Raw genomic sequence first — 27,764 nt, 5'->3', positions numbered from 1 at the left:
TGTTCAATGCCCAGAGGTCCTCACTCAGGGTCCCCGGGAGAAACCCCTTCCAGCAACCAAGACACACAGCCCGCCAAGGCCAGCCCCTGTCATCGGCACCTTGTCGGGCTGTGTGGGGCAGGCACCCACGATCTCCGCATCTTCAGAAGAGAAGTAGTCATTCTTCAGCAAGTTGTCCACCAGACACTGGGTGTTGCGGATGTGGGTGACCAGAAGTTCCCGATGGATTTTCAACAATTTAACATGGGAGTGAGACTCAGATGAGATTACTCCCGCCTCACTGTGGCTCTGCTTTTCCATGGCTAAAGGAACAAGCGACTACTTTGCCCAAACTCATCTTTGGCTACAGATGTCTTCCTGGCAGAGGCCAATCAGGAGCCAGGACGCCCACCTCACTCTCATGCTGCCCCTGAAGAGACAAACAAAATCACCAAGGAAGCAAACGCCATGGGAAAGCTCTCCCAACCCCTTTGGTCCTGGAATTTATGTACTTCAAGCAGGAGGAGTCATCACTCAGTCAGTTAAGCATGAGACTCTTGACTTTAGCTCAGGTCATGATCTCACCATCGTGATATCGAGCCCCACTTCGGGCTCTGCACTTACAATGGAGTTGGCTTGAGAGTCTCTCTCTCCCTCTCCCCCTCCACCCATGTGCACCTTGTTCATTCTAAAACAAAAAATTTAAAAAATATAAAAAAAGGTGGTGATCTGAGACATAGTAAAGAAAAAATCATAACTGAATTGTTTCTGCTTGTGGGTTACATGCCTAGGGACGGTGGAGGGTGGCCAGAGGTAGACAACCCTTTCATACAGCAAAACTTATTATCTTTTAAATAATAAAAAATAAAAGTGTATCTTAATCCCAGCCTGGGATAGAGATAAAGGTATATTATCTTCCATAAGAAGAAACTGGGCACATCCAAAATTGGGAGCAGAGAAACCACGGTTGGTTGTGGGGGAATTGAGACTTGGTGGGAGAGAGGGTCTGAGCCCAAAATGGCCTGAGGAGGGAGACAGTTCAGCAAGAAGTCTCCTGTGGTAGCCAGAGCCCAGGAACCTGGGAACAGGGACGTTTCTGTCACTCTTGCCCGTTCCGGGTTGTGCTGTAGCTGTCCTATGCCCCTCACAGCTATCCTCACACCTCCAGCAAAGTCTGCCATATACTTAGACCCTGGGGAATTTAGGAGGAACAATGCCACGTGTGGAATGAAGCAGGACAGAGGGAGGGCAGGAGGGAAGAGGATGTGGACTTCCAAGTGGCCCATGATGAGGAAAAGCCATCTTCCTGGAAATCCTTGAAAACCTCATGTACCTGCTGAACTTCCTGTCTAGGTAGAAACGGGGACCCAAGCCATTTTATTTGGGTATTAAGAACTAACTTGAGTTCATCTGCACTACCCCCAAATCGCACTGATGTCCTTTCTTGTACCATTAAGATCCTTCAGCAACTTCTCCACTCATCCTTCTGTATATTAAATGGGTCATTATCTTGGAAGTAGAAAGGCCTTGAACTGGCCACTTTGTCCCTCATTTTGGTAGGAAAATTCACACACCCCAGAGAGATAGTTTTTAAACTTTTTTGTTGAGCCCCACTGCCCCCAAAATGATAGACTTCTAAACCCTGTCAGTGTCCTTACTGTCATGAGCTCTTAAAAGCCCACATCTGTTAATAGTCAAGTCCACAGGTTCTGGAATTTTCCCAAGTCACACATGAGTCTCCTGGTCTTTTGCACACATCCATTTTTCCCTTTTTAAATCTATCCATTGCTAAACATTGCAAGTCTTACAGAAATTTCTCAGTGGGACCCCACACAATTACTTTCCTTTTATAACCTGAATGACCGAGCAAGAGACAATACAATTTAACATTCTAAGCAAGAAGAAGGCAAGACATCCTTACCGGGAAGAACTTTCAGGGATGGAAATGACTGCTTAGTTACTATTACTAGACGCATGTTTGCCTCTTAGATGTTAATTCAGCCTTTTCCACTGGGGTCAATTATATGACCTATTTTAGAATCCAACGCTTTAGAAAACTGGTTCCCTGAAGGGCTACCAGTGGATAATATTAAATTTAAATTAAGGTTAATGATACTTTTAACTTTTCAGCATTATTCTTTGAAGTAAATAAAAATATTTTAAAACAACTTCCTCTTCTGAAATCTTCAATTTCCAATTTCTTTCTGGAATCTGCAAAATCGGAAAAAAAAAAAAGAGTTTTCTCTGAAAATACTACTGTAATTTATAGTAAATGAATAAAAGAAATTGATGATGGGATAGTTTTAAATCCAGAACTCTAGGATGTTGGTCTTCTCTGTACCTTCCTCCTTTAGGACAATGTTTTCTAAATGTCACTTGGGCAACATGTTCACATATATTTTTTGGCCATAATTGAGTCCTACCTGTACTTTATTTGCTTTACTTTGTGCTTTAGGTGGACTGTTTTATTTATTTTTGTTTTTTCATTTGTTTCAGTTGCAGTATAGTTAACACACAAGGTTATATTCGTTTCAAGGAGACACTGCAGTGGTTCAGCAATTCTGTATGTTACCCATGCCCATCACAGCAACTGTACCCCCTTAGTCCCCATAAATGGACTATTTTTAAAACTCAGATTAATTTTTAAGGAAATATTATTTTGCCCATCATTTTTAATAAATAGAAAGCAACACCAAAGTAAATTCACTGGAAATAAAACCCTGCTATTGTATCCCACCTCAACAGCACTGCCTGGGAAGATCCAAGGTCTGAGGCCTGTTTGTTCACAGAAGCATCTGAGGGTGTTAAAGACATAGTAGCACAAAACCGAGACTTTCTTTGCATTGATCCTTCATCTGCAAGAACTAGAAAGGGAACTGCCCGCCTACTTCACGAGTCCGTGTCTTGCAGGCACGGCTGCTGAGCAGGAAGAAAGCTTGGAATGGGGGTTTTGTTTCATCTGTTCAAACCTAATCCACGTCCATCCTGTTTTACTCACAGCTCATCTCTTCCGAGCCTGTGACTCCCACAAAAATCAGTGATTTCGCCCTCTGCCTGCCCATGGTAACCTCGCAGACATCTCCAGCTCTTGTCATCCAAGGCAGAAACTTCCGTCTCCCGATTTACAGCTACCTAAGCAGAGCAACAAATCGCACGCCAGCCTACTGGCAAGGAGGCTGTTGCTCTATAGTTTCCAAAGTCCCAGTTTGAGATTTAATCAGACTTGCAGAATTCACTCAATTCCGCAGGAACTTAAGGTATGGATGATGGAAGAGGAAACAGAAAGCTGAACCTGGCCCAGTAAATAGAATCCTAGGGTAGATCAAATCTACATCCTGGGGCACCGTAGAGAAATTCACTTCATGGACATCTGGTTACCATAATACCAAACAGAGCCAGGGATTTCCTGGCCCTGACAGGGGCTCCATTACAGTCTTCACCTGATAAAAGGTAGGTCTAGCTAGTGAAGACGGTCAAGTTGTCATGTCCAGGCAAACAGAAGGCCAACGCTGGGCCAAAATCAGGTTTGGTGAGCTGGACCTGCTCCAGTGACGGGGCTCTCACAAGGCAGTGGTGTAGAGTGGAGAGGACTGAAGGTGGGGATCCTGGTGAGGAAGGGCCAGGAAACAGCCAAAAAAAAACCCATTAAGCCAATGAAGATGGCCAGAAAACAAGACCCATCACAGATTGAAAGAAGATGATAAAGCAGAGAAATGAAGCAGAAAAGGTCAGGGGAGGACTGGTCTACCACCTAAAGCCTTCTCTTGAGACAAAGGCAAGTAAGGGTACAGCTTACTGGTGTTCAGGTCAGGGAGACCGTTGGGAGCTGAGGGGTCAGATGGTACCCCCAACCCCTCCTCTTCTTCCCGGCTTTCTGATCTGCCCTCAGAGAAGTTTAGTTCCCAGGTAACAAATCTCAGGCTCAATCCACCACCTTAGGCTCCTTATGGAGATCTGTGCCCAGATTCCATCTTGCAATTCGATCCTCTGAACTAAATATAAAGTCTGCAGAGCCTCCAAAAAAGGCTCAGGGAAGCTTCTCTGAAGAAAACAAAGCCAGAGGGCAGGCATTCTAAAGAAAAAAGAAGTAGAGACAGGAGAGAGAGAGTCTCTGTAAGACTATAGAACACATTGTTGAATAGAAATAAAATGCAGGGAGCACCTGGGTGGCTCAGTCGTTAAGCATCTGCCTTTAGCTCAGGTCATGATCCCAGGGTCCTGGGATTGAGCCCCACATCAGGCTCCCTGCTCAGTGGAGAGTCTGCTTCTCTCTCGCCCTCCCTTTGCTCCTCTCCCTGCTCATTCTTGCTCTCTCTCAAATAAATAAATAAAATCTAAAAAAAAAAAAAGAAAAGAAAATGCAAGTTATGCGTGTAATCCAAGATTTCCTAGTAGCCACATTAGTAAAAGTAAAAATAAATGAAAATTTTTTTCATGTTTCATTTAACCCATAAATTAAATATCTTACTTCAATATGTAAAGAGTATAGAACTAAGTGAAACATCTTATATTCATTTTTTTCATACTAAGGCTCTGAAATCCGGTGTGCATTTTACACTTAACAGCACATCTCAGTTTGGACTAACCACACATCAAGGGCTCAAAAGCCACCTGTGGCCAGTGGCTACTGTGTCGGACCGTGTAGCTCCTGAGCCACCACTGGAAGCTGCAGCAGGAAGACATCGGAGCTCCTGCCCTGTCCCCAGCACCATCTAGCAGACCAATGCCAGGAAGGACTCTGAATTAGCTTTTCAGATTAGTTTCTCAGAAAGTCAATGAGGCAGGCAGTTAAAGAGGTGAGATCACAGACTGTTCTGTGAAGTCAGGAAGGAAAGAAGTATGGCACCTACTGGTTTATAGTCAGCATACAATTACTTTCAACTATTAGATAATAAATTCAAGCTTTGCACACTTGAAAAGATTAAAAAGAACAATTTCTTGTCAAAGAATCTTTGTCAAAAATGCCATTGATGGTATTGTGAGACAAGGACTTTCGTACACCATGGGTAGGGCTATATCCTGGAGAAGACCATCTGGGACCCCATTTAACAGTATGTATCAAGAGCCTGTGAAAAGTTTGATTTTGTAGCTTCCCATTCTAGAAATCTGCCTTCTGCAAATATTTCCTGTTCTAGAAATCCGCCTTCTGAAAAGATTCAGAGGTTCTGAAAATTTGGTTGTTTTTTTAAACAAGTTTCTTCTACTTCTAGTTGTGATACAGTAGTTCACGACTTCTACAGAGGCCAACGATAGGTGAACTGATCAACAAATTGGGGTACATTCATACAGTAGAGCACTCTTTGATAAGAAATATGAAGGAAATACAACATGAATATCACAGATATTATGCTGCATAAGAGAAACAAGACTCAAGAGAGTACATAATATATGATTCCATTCATATAATTCTAGAAATCTGACCCTGAAATCAGAACAGTGGTTTCCTGGGGTGGGGGAGGGAGAAGACAGGAGAAACAGACTCCATAGGGAGATAAGAGAAAGTTCTGGGGAGATAGAAATACTCTTCATCTTGACTGAAGTGCTATATATAGGTCACATATAATGCGTACGTATATAGAAAGGAGTTTTTCAGGTAGAAGAAAAATGATCCTAAGACAAAAACAAAATGAGAGCAACAGAAAGTTTAATGTGAGTAAATAGAAATGTGTATTGACTGAACAAAACAATACTGATATCTTGTTGAATCTAAAATATACGCAGAATTAGCATGTGTAACAGTAATAACTCAAAAGGTGGAGGTGAGGGGCGCCTGGGTGGCTCAGTGGGTTAAGCCGCTGCCTTTGGCTCAGGTCACGATCTCAGCGTCCTGGGATTGAGTCCCACATCGGGCTCTCTGCTCAGCGGGGAGACTGCTTCCCTTCCTCTTTCTCTGCCTGCCTCTCTGCCTACTTGTGATCTCTGTCAAATAAATGAATAAAATCTTTAAAAAAAAGGTGGAGGGGAATAAATGGACTTAAAGTGTTCTAAGCTCAAAGCACTTTCTGGTTCTAGGCAAAAATATGACTTTGTTTTATTTTATTTGTTCTTTTAAGTAAGTTCTATGCCCAGCATGGGACTTGAACCCATGACCTTGAGATTGAGTCACATGTTCCAGTGACTGAGCCAGCCGGATGACCCAGTATTACTTTGTTTTAGACAGTAATAATTCAAAGGTCAGATTATTATCTCTAAGATTTCCACTAAAAAAACAGTAAAAGAAACATATATAAGACAATAGAAGAAGGAAATGGAATAATAAATACACTTAATTCTATAAAAAGACAGTGAGATAAGGTTAAAAAAAAAAGGTTAAAAAAAAAAAGCCAAGACACACAGAAACCAGACAACAGATATAAATCCAAAGGTATTAATAATTCCATTACATGTAAATGTACTAAATGCTCCAATTATAACACTTAGCTTGGCAGACTTGATAGAAGAATACTACGTGTTGCCTAGAGAGACAGAGCTTAAGTAAAATGATGGGGTTTCATCCATTCATTCATTTCCCCCAAAAGGAAAAGAAATATAAGGTATGCCCTCACCAAAAAAAGCAAAGCTGGCATAGCTATATTAAAAATAAAGAATTTAAGGGCAGAAATGTTAGTAGAGAGAAAAACATTTCAGAATGATAAAATGATCAATCCTATAAGATGATTCAAATATTTTAGTTTGTATGCACCTAATAACATTGTCAAAACAAAGCAAAAATTGACAATCATAAGAGAACTAGATAAATCCACAATCACAATGGGGGAGGGGGTTAATACATGACTCAGAGTAACTAAAAGAACAAAAAGAACAAAGAATTAGCAAATGGTAACGATATGGAGAATCTGAACAGAATAACAATTCTCCCAACTGACATCTATAGAACACAAACCCAACAGCAACAGAATGCCTAGCATTTTAAGTGCATGTGTAATATTAGTCCAAACTGAAATAACATAAGTTCTTAACACATTTTTAAAAGCATTTTATTTATTTATTTGACAGAGAGAGAGATAGTGAGAGAGGGAACGCAAGCAGGGGGAGTAGGATAGGGAGAAGCAGGCCTCCCGCTGAGCAGGGAGACTAATGTGGGGCTTGATCCCAAAATCTGGGGATGGTGACCTGTGCCGAAGGCAGACTCTTAACTACTGAGCCACCCAGGCGCCCCTCTTAACACATTTTAAAGGACTGAAATAATTCAGAATATATTCTCTGACCATAGTAGAATCAAGCAGAAATAAAAAATAAAAGGGGGGGCGCCTGGGTGGCTGGGTTAAAAACTCTGCCTTCAGCTCAGGTCATGATCCCAGGGTCCTGGGATCGAGCCCCGCATCGGGCTCTCTGCTCAGCAGGGAGCCTCATTTCTCTTCTCTCTCTCCCTGCCTCTCTGCCTACTTGTGATCTCTGTCAAATAAATAAATAAAATCTTTTAAAATAATTTAAAAAAAGATACCTAGAAAATCCCCAAACAACTGGTCAAAGAAGAAATAGAAGTTAGAAAATATTTTGAACTGTACAATAGTGAAAATACAACATATCAACATTTGTGGGATATAGTTAAAGAAACCATAGAAACTTATAGACTTCTATGCATACATTAGAAAAGAAAAATAGGGGCACCTGGGTGGCTCAGTCAGTTAAGCATCTGCCTTCTGCTCAGGTCAGGATCCCAGGGTCCTGGGATTGAGATCCACATCAGGCTCCCTGCTCAGTGGGGAGTCTGCTTCTCCCACTGCCTGCTGCTCCCCCTGCTTGTGCACTCTCTCTCAAATAAATAAAGAAAATCCTTAAGGAAAAAGGAAAAGAAAAACAGGTGTGCCTGGGTGGCTCAATCAGTTAAGGGTCCAACTCTTGATTTCAGCTCAGGTCATGATCAAGACCTGCATCTGGCTCCACACTCGGCATGGAGCCTGCTTAAGTGTGCTTAAGACTCTCTCTCTCTCTCCCTCTGCCCCTCCCCCGCCCATTTTCCTCCCCCTCCAAAAAAATTTCTCTCAACAAAATGGGTTTGGAGGGAACATATGTCAACATAATAAAGGCCATATATGAAAACCCTGCAGGGAACATCGTACTCCATGGTGCAAAACTGAGAGCTTTTCCTCTCAGATCAGGAATTTATTTAGAACAAGCACATGGTCAGTGCAGGTCCCTGTGTCCTCTGGCTGCCCCCACCTTCTCCTTCGCTGGCCAGCTGCCAGGAGAAGTTGGAGGGGAAGTAGGTGGGCTGTAGTATGAAGCCACACCTTCCAGGGAGCACCACTGCAAGACAGTCTTATGGGCGCCCTCCCGGCTGAAGAGCATGGTGAAGGGGAGTAGGCCTGCCCGAGAGCCGAGACCTGAGCATCATTCGTTTGTTCATTTATACCCCTTGTTCATAAAGGCCACTGTCCCCCTGCCACCAGGGGGCACACAGACAAGGCAGTCAACATCAACAGAAACCTGGCAGGACACCAAATGCAAGGAGAACAAAACAACTGGAAAACGGAGGAGACCAAGCAAAGACTTCTGCCTAAGGTGAACTTGGAACCCAAAAATGGTGGGAGATCTGCATTAGCCAGAAGTATGTAGGTAGCCGGGTGGGGGGGGCGGTGGAGCTGAGTGGGGCGCTGTGGTTGACCCATGGTCAGAATGCTTGTGAAGAGCTCACAGGGGCACATGGGGCAAAGGATTCACTTAGAAAGGAGTCCCATCTGGGAACAGAGCAACTGGGGCTCCTATGCCGAGACTGACCGACTCCTGTTCCCCTTTCAGTCCTAGCACCTTGGTAGGGCCTTCCCCCACACTCAGTTTCACTTTCTAAAGGATTTTGCCCCGTGCTGCTTTCTTCCTTCTCCACTATCCCCAGGGACCCTGAAAGTAAATGTTCATTCTTTGTAATGGAGATGCTAAGATAAAAAGCACTTTATGAAGATGTTCATCTCCATAGATGTGTCTTTTTATGTTTTAATAACTTCCCTCAAGTATAAAAGCAATTTATCCGTTTACTGTGGAAACGTCAGGAAATGCTGTTACCATTCTGGAGTGTTCCCTTTCTGTTTTTCTCTATGTACAGTTATGCCTACACTGATCTTTGGCTTGCTGGCAATCACACCATATACATCTGCTATACCCTTACCATTCCCTTGTTTCTAGGTAACTGGCAAGGTCCTCTTTGGAGTTGCAGAAGCTAGTTCCTGACAGACACTTTTTGTACTGGGTTTTTATTTTATAAAGGAGAGTAAGAACCACCTGCCACTCTTTGATCTTTTAAAGCCCTCTGAGAAATTCTACTTGCCAAACGGGAGGATCGAGGATGACGCACAGTGGCAACACCGTCCCTGGCCTGGGTCAGCCTGGCTGCCTGAACCCCCTCTGCAAATCCAGCTGCCCCCTTCTGAAGCCAGTCCAGTCAGCAGGACAATGTGCTATCACCGACAGGACCCACGGGAGGACCACGGGGGACAGGGTGGGGGGTGGGGCACTGGGAAGACTCCAGGAGGCTGGCCTCCTGCGTCCTTCTGCAGAGGTCTGGTGTCAAGACCTCCTCTGCGAGGTGGCCCCAGCAGGATCCAGAAGGATCGTCACTAACACTGAGTGAGCCCTTTACTGGGGGCCCTGCATACAGCTAATGCTTTCCACTCCCTGTGAGAGATACAGTAATGCAGGGCTAGAGGTGGTCTCTGGAGCCAGCCAGGCTGAGGGGCCCAGCGCTTGTCAGCAAGTTAGCCAGCCTCTCTGTGTCTCAGTTTCTTCACAGGGACAGTCCCGGTCTCAAAGTGTTGCTGGGAAGCTTAGTTCAAATTCAAAGTGCCTGGACTGGGCATCAAGTAAATACTCAGTAATGATCATCTGATTTAATCCTCTCTATTACCTCACTCAGTTCTTAGGGACAACACTAGGTGGCAGAGGTCATTGTTACTGCTGACTTACAAATGAGGAAATGGAGGCACACGAGGTTAACGATCTTCCAAAAGTCACAGAGTTTATAATCTGGCAGGACAGATGGACAGAGCAAGAGATTTCTTTTTTTTTTTTTTAAAGATTTTATTTATTTATTTGTCAGAGAGGGAGAGGGAGAGAGAGCGAGCACAGGCAGACAGAATGGCAGGCAGAGGCAGAGGGAGAAGCAGGCTCCCTGATGAGCAAGGAGCCCGATGTGGGACTCGATCCCAGGACGCTGGGATCATGACCTGAGCCGAAGGCAGCTGCTTAACCAACTGAGCCACCCAGGCGTCCCAAGAGCAAGAGATTTCAAGTGTGGTGAGCGCACCAAGAGAGCAACGAAGCCAGAACACCAGGCTGCATCTCCCCACCGGGCTTCCTTCTGCCCAGCCGGAGCCCTCTGTGGCTGAGGTGACCAGGACTAGTGCTTAGAGCCCCTGTCTCTTAGGAGCAGGCCTGCCCGAGAGTGGAGACCTCAGCGTCATTTGCTTAGAATGTGAGATGCCCTGAGTCCCAATAAACCCCAGCACACAAGTGCCTGGTCCAGGTAGCCCGTTGTTGAGGGACCCAGTCTCCTCGGCCACCCAAGGGTGCCACCCCTTCTCCCGTACATCTTTATAATAAACCTCTGAACAGAGAGAGCCTCAGTGTTATCTCTGAGACACCGAGTTAGATGCTGGTAAACGCGTCCGCTCAGCAGCAGCTCTGCTCTGTGCAGAATCACCCAGCAAAGCCGGGGTGCAGAGGTCACCCAGCCCAGAGTATAGCTATGAATGTCAACCCCCAGGATGAGCAGAGAGAATCTGGCTTCCATCCCTACTGACATGGCCTAGATCAAGAACAACAACCTCAAGAAAATCATCTCCCGTCCTCTATAATGACCTCATGATTTCTCTCTTTTCTTAGACCCCCAGTGGCTGGGAATCATCATTCATCCTGGGCCTGAAAGAGAGCAATTTCAGAGTAAAGGACACAGCTTTCCACAAATTGGTGTTGCAATACAAGATCCTTAACAGACCTGAGGCCTAGTCCCTCAGGCATTCCTGAACAAGGCAGCAGAGGCTAACAGCGTTATAGCCCAGAGCGTTCCCAAGGGTGACCCCTGAGCAGTCAGGCCATTAGGCCATTCTGCAAGCATTTCTGCTGCGGACGCTTGCCACATGGAGACCAGAAACAAAGACAAACACGAGCAAAAACAAAGCCAGCTTGGCTGGCACCAGGTGCTCTGGAACCCTGCCAGGGCTCCGAGCCTCTGCACTTAGGCTGACCCCCCCCCTTGCCACCTGCCACCACCCTCCCCGGTCCCCCTACTGCCAACTTCTGTTCATTTATCGAAATGGGAGTTTCCCAAACAGGCTCCTGCTCTCTGGAAACCTGGGAGGCTACAGGAACAAAAAGGTCAATGGTTTTATACGTAGAGAGGGAGGATCAGCGGATGGGATAGGATTTCACGGACCATGGAACAGTTTCAGACTTGCCTCCTGCTTCCTCGCAAAACAGCACAGTGACAGAAGTAGGTGGCTCACTAGTTTGGACTCGTGGGCGGCTGGCTGGTTCTGTCAGCAGAACATGACTCCTCATGTCGGGGTCGTGAGTTCAAGCCTCACGTTGGGTGTAGAGATTGATTAAAAATGAAATCTTTAGGGCACCTGGGTGGCTCAGTCGCTTAAGCATCTGCCTTCCACTCGGGTCATGATCCCAGGGTCCTGGGATCGAGCCTCCTGTCAGGCTCCCTGCTCTGGGAGGAGTCTGCTTCTCCCTCTGCCCTTCACCCCCGCTCGTGCTCACTCGCTCTCTCTCACAAAAATAAATAAAATTTTTTTTATAAATAAATAAATAAAATCTTTTAAAACCAAACAGTTTGGACTCTCTTCCTAGGTACAAGGCAGGGTTACACTTCTGTTTCCCTTTGAAGTCCCTTGCTTGGACTCACGAAATGTGAACAGAAGTGGAAGGAGTTACTCTGGGCGGGAAGCTCCCGGCCTCGGGGCAGCGGGTGTCAGCCTACCACTCGTCTTCCTCTGACGCTCTGACCAGCTCCTTCAAGATGGCAGCTGCTCCGTCCGCCTGGGCCCGGAAGTCATGGCAGTAAGGATGGGCACAGTGCGAGCAAGACACAGACCTCTGTGGTCTGAGCTGCTGAGATCTGGGGATTACCTCTAACCGAGCCCAGCCTGACAGATACCATGCTTTTGGGCAAGAAAAGGATACAGCACGTTAGGAAACTGAGGTCCAGTGGGGTGCAGTGAGTTGTCACAGGACAGACAGCTGGCTGGAGGTGGAGAGGAGGCACACCACGACCCTCGCCCTCCCTTCACGACACACCAGTTTCTCTAAGGCAAAATCCTGTGACATTAAAGACCACCTCTAGTAAAGATAAGCCAAGATAAGCCGCTATAGTCATTTTTTGGGAACCATAACATCGACTCCAGTTATTAAGAGTTTAATTAAAATAACACACCATTCTCTGCTTGCCTCTGGCTCACAGTCACTTATTTAAAAAATACTAATGTATTAAAGGGGGGGAAAGACACACAAAGAAGTCATGCATACTCTTGATTGGGGCTAAGGCGGCTGCATCTGCTTGCTGCAATCCCACACCCTGTTATCCTACCAGCCCCAGAACCACTGCATCTCAGCCTGGCCACCGTCACCCCGACGACGGTCAGGACGGTCAGGTGTGAACTGTCATCAGCGACGAAAGACAGTATGACGGAGCTGTATGTACTAACACAGGATGATCTTCAAGACATAGCATTCCTTGAAAAATGCAAGTTGCTGACAGAAATAGAGATGTAACATTTATATAACTCGCTCACATCCCCTGCCCTAGAGACACACAAAACACTATATTTTCTACTAGCATACATCTATAAACATAAATGCAAAGAAAACTACCTGGGAGAGGACATACTCTATGAGAATAGAGATTACTTCTGGACAGGGAAGGAGGGCATCAGTATTTCATAGTACTTTATTTGTAATGTTTTAACTTTTCAGAAAAAGAATATACACTTGCATAATTTAAAGTTACATTAGAGCCTTTTCATCTTATTTTTTTTAAAGACTTATTTATTTTAGAGAGAGAGTACGCACGCATGCATGCATGTGGTGGGGAGGGGCAAAGGGAGAGGGAGAAACCCAAGGCAACTCCAGGCTGAGCATGGGGCCTGATGTGGGGCTTGATCCCATGACCTTGAGATCACAACCCGAGCTGAAACCAAAAGTCAGATGCTAAACTGACTAAGCCACCCAGGAGCTCCACTTTAGAGCCTTGTTACTCATCAGAGCATCTCTGGCCGTTTTGAGACAGGTCAGTGAAACATTCTCAGCAATCACTTTGTCTGAAGGACCTCTGACTTTCAACTCAAAAAGGCCATCCCCCAGACCGAAAGGCCCCGTCCCCATGAAATGAAATGACACTTCGCTGAAACCAAACGAATTCAGATGGGATAATAGAATTCTTCCTGCACACCTGTGAATAAATGAAATGCTCCTGTTAGTTTGGTGAAATATCCCAGTCAAGCTGACAGGTCTGTGGGTGGAAACAGTTTTATTTTGCCTTCCATTTGGTAGGAGGCTGTCCACTCACGGTATCGCCACTAAGTCTGGTTTGAAAGAAGGAATCTAAAGTGAAAATATCAGTAATCTTCACACAAAAATTACAGAGCAAAACAATCAGCAAAATTGACTTTCAGGTAGATTTTTTTTCAATCTTAGGACCTCAAGCAATACCTTATTGAAGAAATGCTCCAGGATTACAAAATACTTCATTTCCTCTAATCTTTTTCCCTTCCTTTCATGTAGCACAAACCTCCACACAGTTTAAAATACCAGCTCAAGTCCCTTCTGGGGAGTGCTTTGACTCCAAGTGATACTTTCACTTTGATGGACGATGCCAAAAGGACCTCACATTTTCCCACCCAATATCTGCTTCCCACCCAAAAGGTATCATTACCAATGAAATCATTTTATATTCTTTCTGACCATGAAGGTCTAACCAGTGAACACCATCTCCGGCAGAGCCCCAGGTTGCCATGCACAATATGGGTGTCTAAAACTCTCACTGCCACAGACCTGGACGACAGAGGTCAGTCACTGACGTCAGGTAACAGACAACTGGTAGTTATTTATTGAATTCAGATTTAAGAGGAGTTCAGTGAAGTCACCATTCCCTGCCTACTCCAGAGATATTACCCGGATTATAAAACATCAATCAGAATAGACCCCGACAACCTGATGGTAAGCCCTAGAAAAGCCTGAACCCCACGCCCATGAGCAGGGAGGGTCAGATCTGGATTTCCTCAAGGAAATCTCTCCTCTCTTGGATTGAGATTCATTTTGGTGACTAGGATCTACAGCCTCCTCAGACCAGTTTTAAAATGATGAAGATCATTATACTGTGTGTGTTGGCTTGAAGCACCTGGATACTCAAGGTGCATGACAAGTGGGAGGACTCACCCATCCTAATGGCAATCTCACAGAAAGCGAGTGCCCGCATACTTCCACACAAGATCGGTAGAGCGGCGCAGAGAACACACACAATGGGTCAGCTCAAATTGGCTCCCACTTTCCCTGCTGCATGATCCAAAAAACACGAGTTCAGTTACGCTCCCAGGCTTCTGACAGGAGAGAAGCACAAGCTGTCGTTCTTTAATGGGTCTATGTCTGTCTGTCTGTCTGTCTGTCTCTCTCTCGGGTTTGCTGTTGTTGCTTTTCATTTTTCTTCTTTATTTTTAATTTCTAATCTTGGAAAACAAGCCAACTCCTGTTTGCCTCTGTCATACCAGAAAACTACTGACAGTTGTCTCTGGAGAAAAATGGAGCAGATGGACGAGGCTACAGTTCTTTGAAGCGATTGAGCTCCATTAACACTCATTTACTGTAAGTATCTGAAAGCCCTTAATCCCTCAGAATTTCAAAGCAGATGCAGAAGTCAGTCAGGGTCTCCTAATCTCCCGTCTCTTCCTCCCCCTCCTCCTCTCCTTCCATCTATTAGGGTTTCTATCTTCCTTTCTTATGAAAGCGCCACAGGATTCCAGATACAGACACGGAATCACTGCCTACGAAGGAAGGAATGCAGCCCCAGCTGATGTAAGCACTTGGGACGGGAGGGACGCTGATGAAATGCAGACATCCCATCACACTGTCCGGACCTTCTGGGAAGTCAAATGTCTGACACAGGCCTCAGAGTCAAACCTTCTGGTCAAGAAACCCTGTGGGGAATGCACGCAGAGCCAGCCCCTCCCTTCTCTGCTGGAACCACGGACTTCCAAACTGGAACATAATGTTGGTCAATGTCCCCATTTTAGAGATGAGGAAACTGAGGCCCAGGGCAGGGTGGGTCAACCAGAACCAGAACCCAGATCTCCTGGCAAGGAGGCAAATGCTTCTTCCGTGTACTTCTGGTCGGAAGAGCAGCCTGGGCTGCAGCAGCTCATCCCCTCCCCCACCACACTCTCCAGCAGGGACGGACACCTGTCCAAATGGGGAAGGGGAAGGCCCCTTCACCCTGCCCCCCCCCAAGCAGTTCCTGCTGGGAACTCCTACAGTACTTCATTCCCATTTCTCTCGGAGCAGAGGTGTTTTCCCTTTCCTGACTTCTCCCTTCACAGTGATTGACAGGGAAGGGCCGAGACTCTAAACCCAGCTTACCTGATTCGCATCACCAGCTGTGTGATTTGGACAAAGGACACCACACCACCCTTCTGAGCTTCAGTCTTCTTACCTGCAAGGTGCAGATAATAATAGCTCCCATGGCCTAAGACCACGGAGGGGGTTCAATGCACGCACGCACACACGGTGCTCCGAACAGCACTGGTCCCACCGTAAGCACTTATCACGGCCAAGAAGGGAGACTAGGCTAGGACTTCAGTCTGGCTCACCCTGAGGCCCAGCATCTGACTGAGGGATGGTGCCTATCTGGTTCATCACCGAAGCTCTAGAACACAGAGGCTGCCAGAGAACGGAATGGAGTGAGTGAATCGGGCACAAAGCCCAGCTTAGATATGGGGCTTTGTTAACATGCACTGAATGACTGTGGATTTCCAGAGTCCACACTCTCACTTAGGGGAGGTCACTTGCTAAGTTTATTAGCGGATAAACTCAGATTTGCAGGCACCAGTACTTGCTCTTGCTTGAAGGCATTTATATGATCTGCTGCCTTAAAAATTTCAATCAGAGCTCAGCTCGCAACTTCAGGGCATTGTCTATGCATAATTTCGGCACAAAATCACGTATGCTTTGTGACAATGTCCCCCATGATGCCTTATGGGGCTGATGTGCAAGTGTTGATGGATATTTTCCTAGTGTTATCCAGGTTTTGAACACCAAAGTTCCAAAATGCCCCCGCTTGGTATTCATCTCTGAGGGGCCAGTGAACAGAAATAGCTCAATAAAGAAAGCCAACAGAGCCTCGAATCAGAGACGCAGATCTGGAACTCTGTAAGTGGGTTTGAGTCCGTAGGCGGAAGAAGGTATCCATTCCGGAAGCTCCAGGACATCTGGAGATGGCATTGTGAGCCAACACAGAAAGTGTCTGGGGATTCTCAAAGGAAAGGCACTCTGTCAGAACAGAATATGTTCGTCACCTCAGAGGCTTGAGTTGAAACTTGACCTTGCGTAAATAAACACTGTTGACTTCGGGCCAAAACACTTAGCTCGAGACTCTTACTCACCCCACTTGAATGTGCAGCCACAGTCAGAACCACCCGGGACACAAATCTACTTGGAGCCCAGACACAGGGTATCTGGGACGTGTGCATGGTGGCCCTGAGGGGTGCTGAGAGGTTGGGGAGATGCCAAGTTCACCCAAGAGGCAGCAACACTCAGGGCCTGGGACCTCCAGAGGCCTCACCCAGTGTGCCTGATCTTAGGGAACAGACCCACCCACCAGCCGAAATACACCTGGCCTGCCACGGTCCCTCACTCTGTGACCTGATGACAGCATCACAGGAACATGGAGAAGGGACAGTGCAGACCCCCCAAAGCAAGCTGGCATGCCATGGTGAGGTCTTGGCCCCTTCTGGTTTGGAGGCTTTTTCTGTGACCTGAAAGCTCCAAAGGAAGAATTTTTTTCCAAACCCTGTGCCTTTTAAATGTGTGCCATTTTCCTTGTTTGATGAACAGGGTGGAGAAGGCACCTCTTTCAGGACTTTTGGGCAAAAGCCAGAGGGACAGCAGTCCAGCACGAAAAACTGCCCTTGGCTGGGGGATGGGATTCCCAGCATTTTGCTCCTGCAGACGTGGATGCTCGGACAACCACCCTCCTGAAGAGCCTCTGCTCTTCAAGGCCTTTTGTTCCTGTTCCTAAGGAGCTAGAAAGGACTGGAATCCACCAGCACCCACCCACAGAGGCTCTTGCTGAAGGATGCTGGGGCCTAGGAGGTCCACATGCATTTACACATCGGCCCCAGAGTACCACAGAACTGGTGCTCCGATTCCTGGCTCAGCCCTCTTTGACTTTATACTGAGCTTTCGTTGATTCATCTAGATATTGAAAACCATCATTTCTGTCTCCAGAATTGTCTCACACATTAAGACAAGGTTCATAAAGCTTAACAAATAGGGGTTGCTAATTATCTTTTTCTTGCAGATTACGAACAGAAAAGGCAGGGGGAGAGACGATCTCCTCGAGGCCTGTCTTTTAGAATAAAATCCCAAATCCTTTCCAGCCCAGAAGGCTCTGGTTGGCCTGAGTTCGGTTCATTCTTAGGTCTCTCTGCACGTTCACCAGCACACCTGATGCTTTCCAGCCTCTGAGCCTTCAAACACGCCGTTCTCTGTGTCTGGGACGCTCTAACTTCTTTTCATCCCAAGTCCTGATCGGAAAGGCTTTTTCTTGGAAAGGCATATCCCAGACTTCCTGAATCCTAGTCCAGCTCTGATATTCTGTCTCCTGACATGCTGTTGTTTTCACTTACAGCACTTAGCCCAGTTCCCGAACTATGTACGGATATCCCACCCCTTCCTCCTCTGCTAGCCTGCGAACTCCCTTTGGCCAGGCACTGGGTCAGTTCCATTCACTGCTGTCTCCCAAACATTTTCAGAGACTCCTTGCACTGGCAAGGTCTTGTGATATTATCTGTTGAATTAATGTGTTGAAGAATTGAAGGCCCCATGAGCCAGAAGGAACCAGGAGCTACCAAGAGCTTTCTAACAGCCCTCCACACCAGGCTGGCGGGCCAGCAAAGCACTTCACACCCAGAGGAAGGCCAGAGAAACAGCTGCCGCCTCATTCTCTGAACGGCCAGAGCGTCCACAGTGCCCTCGATGGAGAACCTGCTTATCCCGGCCCATGCTGTGCTGGCTCAGGCCAGATTTGGGGAATCTGGAAGATTGCCAGAAGAGGGAAGACGAGTAAGAAACGTCTGAAAAGGCAGTCTACTGGGAACGGGCCCTGCACTTTCAACGGGATATCCTTTAAATACTGTTGTGCCCACCTCAGCTCCATCTGGAACTTCCAGGCCTTGTTTCTGTCTCTCCAAGTACCCCGCACAACGGTCTGAGGAAAGGCAGGTTTTATCACACCCAGGCTAACAATCTCCATGCACGGAGAGGACGGGTTTCTCCAAATGAACACCATAACCCATTCGAAGAACAGCAGTCCAGGCAAGTGTCAGGGCCTCCCAAGCCCCATCACACCCAGTGGATCTCAGCTTTGCCGGCGGAAGCAATGGGTGAGATTTAAAAGCTGCAGATCCGGGGTGGGGAAGGAGTCCCACTTTCACTTCATAAGCAGGCAGTTCTCTGGGAGCTGGGGCCCTGTGTGAGAAACAGTTCCTCAAGGACAGGAGGGGCTCATGGGGAAGTAGAGGAGGGGAGCAGAGGGAGGGGCGCTCGTGGAGTTCTGCTTGCAGGGGTTGGGGGTGGTGGGGTGTGGTAACAGGGTCCTGCTTCAAATCCCAGGTGCAGCGTTTACTATCTGTTGACTTCACGCTACTTATTTCATCTCATTGTGCCTTAGCAATCTCCTCTGTAAAATGGGGGAAATGATACTTAGCCCAGAGGGTTGGGGGATCAGGGTTGTGCACAATAAATCCATGTAAGTAAATCTGTGTAAGTGTTAGCACTACTTAGGGTCTACTGAATCATGTGTATCACCATTTCATCAAGCCCAAATCAATCCTATCAGGTAGGTAGAGTTTTCCCCATTTTATAGAGACAAACACTGAGGCTCGGTACCTTATCCAAAGCCACACAGCTCAAACAGGGCAAAGACCAGTGCTCCAACCCAAACAATCTTCATCATCAGTATCATAATAATTGCCATTTCCTGAAAGCCAGGTGGTGTGCTAAGCACTGTACATCCATTACCTCATCAAATACTCAAAACCACTGTAAAGAAAGATTGCGTGTAACTATTTGACAAAGGAGGACACAGGGTTGGAGAGGTTCAATATCTTGGCTGAGGTCACACAGTTAAGGAATAAAGCAGGGGCTTGAGCTATGAGTTCCATAGTTTTTCTCCATTTCTGTCCTGCCTGTCCGTATTTGTTCCAGATGTCATATCTCTAATTGAAACCATCGATGTGCCTGAATCCCTATTAACTGTAAAACACTTCCTTGATAAATGGGGTCCATGAATGGCTCCATCCCAGTGAAAGAGCCCACTGTCACAAACTGTATGAAGTAAGGACATCCCCAAAGAAAAGCCTAGCTTTCCACCAACTTCCTTCTAGAAGGTTTGGTTTGGGGGTCATAAGGAGCAACTGGGGGGATGTGTTAAAACCAAGCACGGGGAGTTCTTAGTCATGAGACAAATTAACCTTTTGGTAATTAGAACAACACAACTGCTTTTTTTCCAGTAAATCGTCATCCGCTCACAGCTCTTCTGCCGAAGGATTTTCCCCAGCTATGCATGACTGCCCTACCCAGCCGCATGTGGCTCTGAAAATATCTACAATCCTCCCAACTGTCCTCCCTCACCTGCCTGGTGACAAAGACACAGAAAGAGGGCAACTACCAACATCCTGAAACAATATAGTGTTTTATTAGAATACTATGTTTTATTAGAATACCAACATACTAGGGCGCCTGGGTGGCTCAGTCAGTTAAGCATCTGCCTTAGGCTCAGGTCATGATCCCGGCATCCAGGCCCATGTAGGGCTCCCTACTCATCAAGGAGTTTGCTTTTTCCTCTACCCCGACACCCTGCTTGTGTTTTCTCTCTCTCTTATTCTAATAAAATCTTAAAACAAAAAAACAAAAAAAAAAAACAAAGGTCTCACTCTTTATATTAGCTCAGGTCTTGATCTTGGGAGTGGATGTTCAAGCCCCTATGCCAGGCTCCATGCTGGGCACGGAGCCTACTTTAAATGAATGAATGAATAATGAATGAATTAAATATGGACCTACTAAAACCTGAAGCTAATCTGGTGCTCACTTTGCAATTACTGGGGCCCTTAGGATGATCTCTTTATTAGTCCTTTAAACTATAGTTTTCTCTAATTTAGAGGAAAAGGACTACCCGGCCTAACAAAGTCCAAAATGGCAGTTTACTAGACTATCCTTTGGATTTTAATGAAGTGCAGCACAAAATTTCTTTGCTCGCTTTACAGCAGCTGGTCCCTGCGACAGCACTAGAGCACCAGGATGCCCTCAGACTGTCATTCCCCCAGATGTGGCTGGCATCAGAGGTCGGGGCAGGGCAAAGGCAGGAGTGGTGGCGAGACTAGCTTGACCATCTCTGCGACATAAGCTCTGCCCACAGTTTGGTCTGTGGCCATTCTAGATAAAACACAAGAATAAGAATTCCAGCCAGGAAGCCTTGCTTTGACACACTTTACAGCACTGGGTGAAAACCATAAGTTAATTGAAATGGCAGTGACTGTTCACTGCTTACTAGAAGAGGCAAGTTTGGAAAAAACACTTGCTCTCAATGAGCATTTGATGCATCAAAGACTTTTCCTCCAAACAAATTCAGACTTTGTGGATGGATGAAAGGAGGACCTTTGTGTGGGACTTTGCCCAACTTGACCTTGCCCAGGACTTCTAGAAAAGAACCAAATATCTACAGCTTCTGCATGACAAAAATTCAGCACAAGGAAATTTTTGACTTTTCTAATTTCATCTTGCCTAAAATCCTCCCAAAAGAGAATCGTAAAATAAATTGGTAACTTAGACCTCAAATCCTAGACTTAGAGTTTGAAGAAAGATTGAACGCTTTTCTTCGGATAAAAAGAGACAAGAATTTGATATGCATGTTTAAGCAAAAATCAGCGATTGCACATATACTGTGAAAACACTTGATCTTAATTTTTACACGACATCACTGTTTATATTACTGATGTCTAAACGGTGCTTCTGTTACTGTAAGCAATCCTGATGGTGACACACAGAGCAGGTCCCAGGGTGAAAGGTCCAGCCAGGATGTTGGCAATGACCATTGTAGGATCTGGGCTCCCCTTCCCAAAATTCCTGACTGTTCCTGGTAACTGAAAAACAATTCACTGTCCCTAGGCCAAGAATCAAGAGGAAAAACAGGAGCAGCCTGCGTGTTGTATGGGGACGCTGACAGCAGGAGAGCCACGTGTATGTGCCCACGAGTGTGTCTGAAACCCTACAGACAGCCCAGCTTTCTCAGGAGCCCATTTTTTTGGTCTCTGCAGCAGCCGAGTGGAAAAGTCTCAAGATTAAGGACTGCTTTCTTTTGTCAAGAAACTCATTCCCTTGGTGTGGAGTAAAGCTCTATTCCAGAGCCCTCAATTAGCCCTGGGGGCAAAGGGTGGGGGGAACTGCTGGCTTGAGATTCCAGACCTCAAAGCAGCCTGAGGTCCAAGGGGAAAGAAACCCTCCCTTTAGCAAGGCAGAAGAAGAACAGCGGAATGTTGAGGGAGACAATTTTTGGACAAGTATCTCCCCACCCCCTTCATGGCTGCATTAAGAAAACAGATGTCAGACACAAATAACCACAGCTCACAGAGCACCTGCCATTTGCTACACATTATCTCATTTAACTATATTATTCCCAGGACAGAGTTACTATTTTTATCCCCAGTTTTCGGGTAATTTACCTAGGGGCACATATCACAGAAGTGACAGAATCTGAATTTGGGTCCAGGTTGGATAGACTCCAAAGCGCTGAACTTCTTTCTCCACTCCCCAAAAATTAAAAGTACTCTTCTTAAAACGTTTAAAAGTCCTTTCTTCTACCTCTGGGCTGTTGTTTGTTGCAAATACACTTTTTTTTTTTTTTTTTAAATCTGCCCTGCACACGCGGTAGAAGTCTGTGTCTTGTCCAATGGCCTTGCTTCTGGGGTTATAGCTACTTGGCCCCAACATCTCCCTTTCCCCCAGATGAGGAAGCGTCCATCCTAGGAAATGCAATCCTCTCATATTCACAGTAGGATTACCCTTTGCCTCCCACATGGAAGGCTTTCAGAAGGAAACCCTGTGGCAAACACACCGGGCCTCCCCCTTAAAGCAGATTACCCAGAAGCTGTTGAGGCCATGAGTGTACGGTTTCCCCCAATTTCATGTCAATGCAGCAATGGTGTCATCTTCTGGAATGCAGAACCAGGGGGGAAATCATAAGGATCCGGCAGTCCTTGTTTTTCACAATGGGCCAAAAGACTGTGCGAATACACGAGGTTCTTTTGAACACGCTATTCACCCTGCCAAGCAGTCTCATTCCCCTTTCTGCGGCTCAGAAAGCCGGACGGAAGCCCGCTGCCGGGTCCCCAAGACCACGCAGGACACGGGTGCAGCGGGATCCGTCTGCAGCTGGACTCCATCAACGTCCCTGCCTGCGGTCTTTCCTCCTTCCTTGGCAGCCATCCTTTATTTGGGGATTGTTTTTTCCTAACCCTGGCTGCATACTGGAATCACCTGGGGAGTTCAAACGCTCTAGAGGCCTGGGTCCTACCACAAGGAATTCTGATGTAATTGGTCTGGGATGCGGACGGGGCATTCTAAGTTGCAGGCCGGATTTAGAAATCCCCCAACGAGGGATCAGTGATTCCGCAGACGCCGAAGTTGATCCGTTTGAACTTTTCCTGCATTCCTCAAACTGCATTTCTCCTCCTTGTCCCACCCGGAGCTCTTCCAGGGGGAATATTGCATTCCGCCCACAAACAGGATCCCTCCTCTCTGCGCCTCCCCGCAAGCAGCGCCCAGGACCCCAGGAAACTTCTTCCCGGTACGACCATCCCCAGTCGCTGGAACTTACTTGGGCTCCACGTGTGCAGACCTCGCAGCAGCTGGGAACCAGAGCGAGGGGAGGTTCGGAGCGCGGGAACCGAGGAGCGCCGAGGCCCGAGAGCGCGGGGACCGAGGAGCGCCGAGGCCCGAGAGCGCGGGGACCGAGGAGCGCCGAGGCCCGAGAGCGCGGGGACCGAGGAGCGCCGAGGCCCGAGAGCGCGGGGACCCAGGAGCGCCGAGGCCCGAGAGCGCGGGGACCCAGGAGCGCCGAGGCCCGGGGCAGCGCCGAGGCCGAGGGAGCTCACGGCACTGGCAGCTGCGGGAGACTGGGAGCAAGAGCGGCCGCGCCCCGGCCCGGAACGGGAACTGGCCGGGAGGGCATTGCCGGTAGTGCCCTCTCGCCTGGGCTGGCAGCGCCGAGGGGCGGAGGCGGGTGCGGGCGGACGAGGCGGGGTCGGCGCTGGGGCCGCCGACTCTCGGGCAGTCGGGAGACGAGGCGCGAGGAAAGTGGCCGGAAGCCCCAAGGGGCACTCCCCGCCTGAGCACGAGCAACCGACCACCGCGCAGGGCCCAGTGAGCGGGCGATAGCCTTCGCTCAGGGGTGACACGCCTGGGAACTCAAGGCGCCAGTTGGGCCACGGTGGCCTGAAGCCCAGCAGGCCAGCCAGTCCCCTTAAAAGTACCACCCCCGATCCTGCAACCAGAGGCGGAGCGTGGGTGCCACGGTGCAACTTGTTAAAGTGGGACACGTGCTCCTGATTAAAAAGGAGCTCAAAGTAATCAAACTTTACAACAGAGCATTTACTTCGATTTATACTTTTAAAAATCTAAGGCTTTCTTCCTGTTCTTAAATCTGTTCTTGGCAGTGTACATTTTATACTGTATACATGAATCAGTGATTTCCCCAATAAAATAAATTTTAATAAATTTCCCCAATAAAATATTTTTAAACGTTTTAATTTTTAACGTTTAAAAAGGGAAGGTCTGCACAAGGCATACTGATTCTATAAGGTGCCATTCACACTAAAATGCGTTCAGTCTTGTAACCACAAATGCTCTTGAATATTTAAGTTCCCACCAAAGTCTGCCTTCTGAGAAAGTACGTTAATAACTCAAAAGTAAAACTTTGCAAATGTAAAATTGATGGGATACAAAGGGCAACTTGTAAACACCAAAATGAAGACAATTCTTTCAGTTTACCCTTATATTAACCTCTGACAGAAAAATTACAAAAATTCTCTTTCCAGAGCGCCTGGGTGGCTCAGTGGGTTAAGCCTCTGCCTTCAGCTCAGGTCATGGTCTCAGGGTCCTGGGATTCCTGAGATTGAGCCCCCCACCACACCCTCCCGCACTGGGCTCCCTGCTCAGCAAGGAGCCTGTCCCACCCCCCACCCCCGCTCCCCCTCCCTCTGCCTCTCTGCCTACTTATGATCTGTCTTTGTTAAATAAATAAATACATACATACATACATACATACTCTTTTTTTAAAATTCTCTTTCCTCCTAGGATTCTGAATTTTATCTTTCATGGCTTTTAAACTCTCCTATTTTCCATTTCCTGTTTCTCTGGCTGCATTCCGAGTAACCTCCTCATTCCTGTCTTTCCATTCAGCAATATTTTGCAAGTATTTGAATCAGCTCTTTAACCCATCTGTGGTAGGCAGAGTAATACCTACACCCCATCCCACCCCCAGTGCCGCCGCCTTCCATGTCCATGGCCTATACTTGGAAACTGTGAATATGGCAAAAGCAGGATGGAGGTGGCAGATGGAACTAAGGGTGCTAATCAGCTAACCTTAAAATGGGAAAATTATAGTGGATTAACCAGGTGAGTCCAATGTAGTCAGAGGGGTCCTTATACATGGAAGAGGGAGGCAGAAAAAGAAGAATCAAAAAGATGGTAAGCAGAGAAGAATTTGGCCTGATGTTGCTGGCTTCGAAGATGGAGGAACAGGGTTCTGAGCCAAGGACTAAGGGCGTTTCTAGAAGATGAAAAGGAAACAAAATGGATTCTTCCATAGCGCCTCCATAGGAACAGTCTTATTGACACTTTGATTTTAGCACATGTCATGTCATGAAATGTCAGAAAATAAATTCTTGTTGTTTTCAACAACTAAATTTGTGGTAATTTGTTCCAGTGGCTCTAGGAAACAATACAGCATCCACTCCAGTTCTTAATTTTAACAATGTTTTTCCTTTCTAATAATTTTGGTTCTATTTCTAGTTTTCTTGGTCATTTTGAACAGTCTCCTGTTCTTTGCTAATTCCATCACTTTAAAAAAATACACAGTTATTTTTTATTTTTCCTTCAATTCTTTGCAATAATTACAAATTCACATGCAGCTGGAAGAAATAATGCAGAGGGATCCATTCACCCTTAACAAGATTTCTCCCAGTGGGAACATATTCCAGAACCATAGCGTAAGATCACAACCAGGCTGTTGGCCCTGATACAGTCAAGATATAGAACATTTCCATCATCACCAAGATCCCTCATGTCGTCTTTTTATACCACAGTGCTTCCCCTTTAGTCACTGGCAACCACTAATCTGTCCCCCATTTCTATAATTTGTCATTTGAAGAATGTTATATAAATAGAAGCATACAGGATCTATGTATGTAACATTTGGGGATTGGTTTTATTTACTCAGCATAATTCCCTGGATATTCAAGGTCATGACATATATTCCCTTTTATTGTTGAGTAGTATTTCATTGCATTACCACACAGATCACCATGATTTATTTGACCATTCACATGCTGAAGGACATCTGAGTTTTTCCAGTTTGGGGCTATTATGAAGAAATCTCTTGTAGATATTCACATACAGATTGATATGTGAACATAACAGTGTCCAGGAGGGCACCTGCTGGGGCTTACCGTAATTACATGTTTAGCTGCTTCTTTTTTCTCTTTTTTAAGACAAGGAGAGAGGTGGGGGAGGGGCAGAGGGAGAGCGAGAGAGAGAATCTTAAGCAGACTCCATGCCCAGTGCCCAGCCCCACAGAGTTCAGGCTCCCAACAGTGAGATCAGGACCTGAGCCAAAATAAAAAATCAAGGGCCCCTGGGTGGCTCAGTTGGTTAATCGACTGACATTGGCTCAGGTCATGATCCCAGAGTCCTGGGATTGATCCCTATATTGGGCTTCCTGCTCAACGGAAAGTCTGATTCTCCCTCTGCCCCTCAAGCAGACTCCCCACTGAGCACAGGACCCCCCTCCCCCCAATGCAGTGTTCCATCTCATGACCATGTGATCATGACCTAACCCAAAACCAAGAGTCCAATGCTCCAAAGACTGAGTCACCCTGATGCCCCCACAAGTTTAGTTTCTTAAGAAACTGCCAAATTGTTTTCTAGAGTAGATGTAACATTTTACATTCCTGGCAACAATGTGTGAGTGATCCGGCTTCATAGCACCCTTATCAGCATTTGATGTTGTCACATGTCTTATTTTAGCCACGCTGATAGGTGCGTCCTGATAGCGATATATCATTGTGGTTTTAATCTGCTAATGATGTTGGACATCTTTTCATGTGCTTTATTTGCTATCTGTTATCTCTTCTCGGGTGAAATGTCTCTTCACATCTGTTCATTTTCTAAAAGGATTGTTTGCTTTTCTACTATCCAGTTTTGAGAATTCTTTATGTATTCTAGATTCCAGTCCTTTGTCAGATATGTGGTTTGCAAATATTTTCTCCCACTCCTAGCTTGTCTTTGCTTCTTTTAATAGGATCCTTCACAGAACAGAGGGTTTAATTTTGATGAAGTCCAGTTTATCAAATTTTCCTTATATGAATCATGCTTTTGTATGAAATCTAAGAACTCTTTGACAAGCCCTATATTTCAAAGATTTTTCTCCCTAAAAGTTTTATGGTTTTATGTCAGACATTTAAGTCCATGATCCATTTCAAGTTAGATTTTGTAGGAGACTTGAGTTAAGGTTAATTTTTCTTTCTTTCTTTCTTTCTTTCTTTCTTTCTTTCTTTCTTTCTTTCTTTCTTTCTTTCGTCGTTGTTGGCTGGGTGTCCAGCTGCTTCTCCAGCACCACCTGTTAAAGGTTATTTTCCCTTCATTACTCCATTAAATTACCTTTGCATCTTTGCGTGGGTCTATTTCTGGGTTCTCTGTTCTGTACCACTTGTCTATGTATGTATCCCTTTGCCAATACCATACAGTCTTGAAATTGGGAAGATTCTTCCCATCTTCTTCTTCTTTTTTAAAGTTGCTTTACCTAGGGTGCCTGGGTGGCTGCTAGTTGAGTGTCCGACTCTCGATTTCAGATCAGGTCAGGGTTGTCAGATCAAGCCCCGCATCAGGCTCTGTGCTCAGCACTCAGTCTGCTTGTCCCTCTTCCTCCGTTCTTCCCTCACCCCCTAATAAATAAATAAATGAATACAAATCTTTAAAACTTTTTTTTAAATTGCTTTGTCTATTCTAGTTCCTTTGACTTTCGACATAAATTTTGGAAAAATAATCTTGCTGGGATTTTTTTAAAGATAGATTTATTTAGTTATTTATTTGACAGAGAGAGAGGGGCAGAGCAGCAGGCGGAAGGAAATGGAGAAGTGGGTTTCCCGCTGAGCAGGGAGCACAATCTGGGGCTAGAGCCCAGGACCCTGGGATCGTGACCTGAGCCAAAGGCAGATACTTAATGGACTGAGGCACCCAGGCTCCCCTTGCTGGAATTTTGATAGGAATCATTTTGAACCTCTACTGGGGAGAATTAACATCTT

At 46.2% G+C, this 27,764-nt stretch overlaps 2 protein-coding genes across 2 annotated transcripts in view; both read right to left on the bottom strand.

Annotated features, from left to right (window-relative positions):
• Positions 1–403, bottom strand: part of NOD1 (nucleotide binding oligomerization domain containing 1) — a 44,352-nt gene extending 43,949 nt beyond the window's left edge. Inside the window, exon 1 of the mRNA XM_032872337.1 lies at positions 100–403. Within this exon, the coding sequence (XP_032728228.1) occupies positions 100–300 (201 nt within the window). The 5' untranslated portion in view covers positions 301–403. The remainder of the gene's footprint in view (positions 1–99) is intronic.
• On the bottom strand, positions 322–27,128 carry LOC116878621. The gene is made up of 3 exons (XM_032876292.1): positions 27,121–27,128; positions 23,060–23,641; positions 322–409 (listed from the first exon to the last, which is right to left on the bottom strand). The coding sequence occupies exons 1-3, from the start codon at positions 27,126–27,128 to the stop codon at positions 334–336; spliced, it is 666 nt and encodes a 221-aa protein (XP_032732183.1). The 3' UTR covers positions 322–333.
• Between the last annotated feature and the right edge of the window lie 636 nt (positions 27,129–27,764).

This window comes from Lontra canadensis, unplaced genomic scaffold, assembly GCF_010015895.1.
Source record: "Lontra canadensis isolate GAN:19392208 unplaced genomic scaffold, GSC_riverotter_1.0 scaffold2, whole genome shotgun sequence".
NCBI classification, from domain to species: Eukaryota; Metazoa; Chordata; class Mammalia; order Carnivora; family Mustelidae; genus Lontra; species Lontra canadensis.
This window is presented reverse-complemented; position numbering and strand designations above follow the sequence as displayed.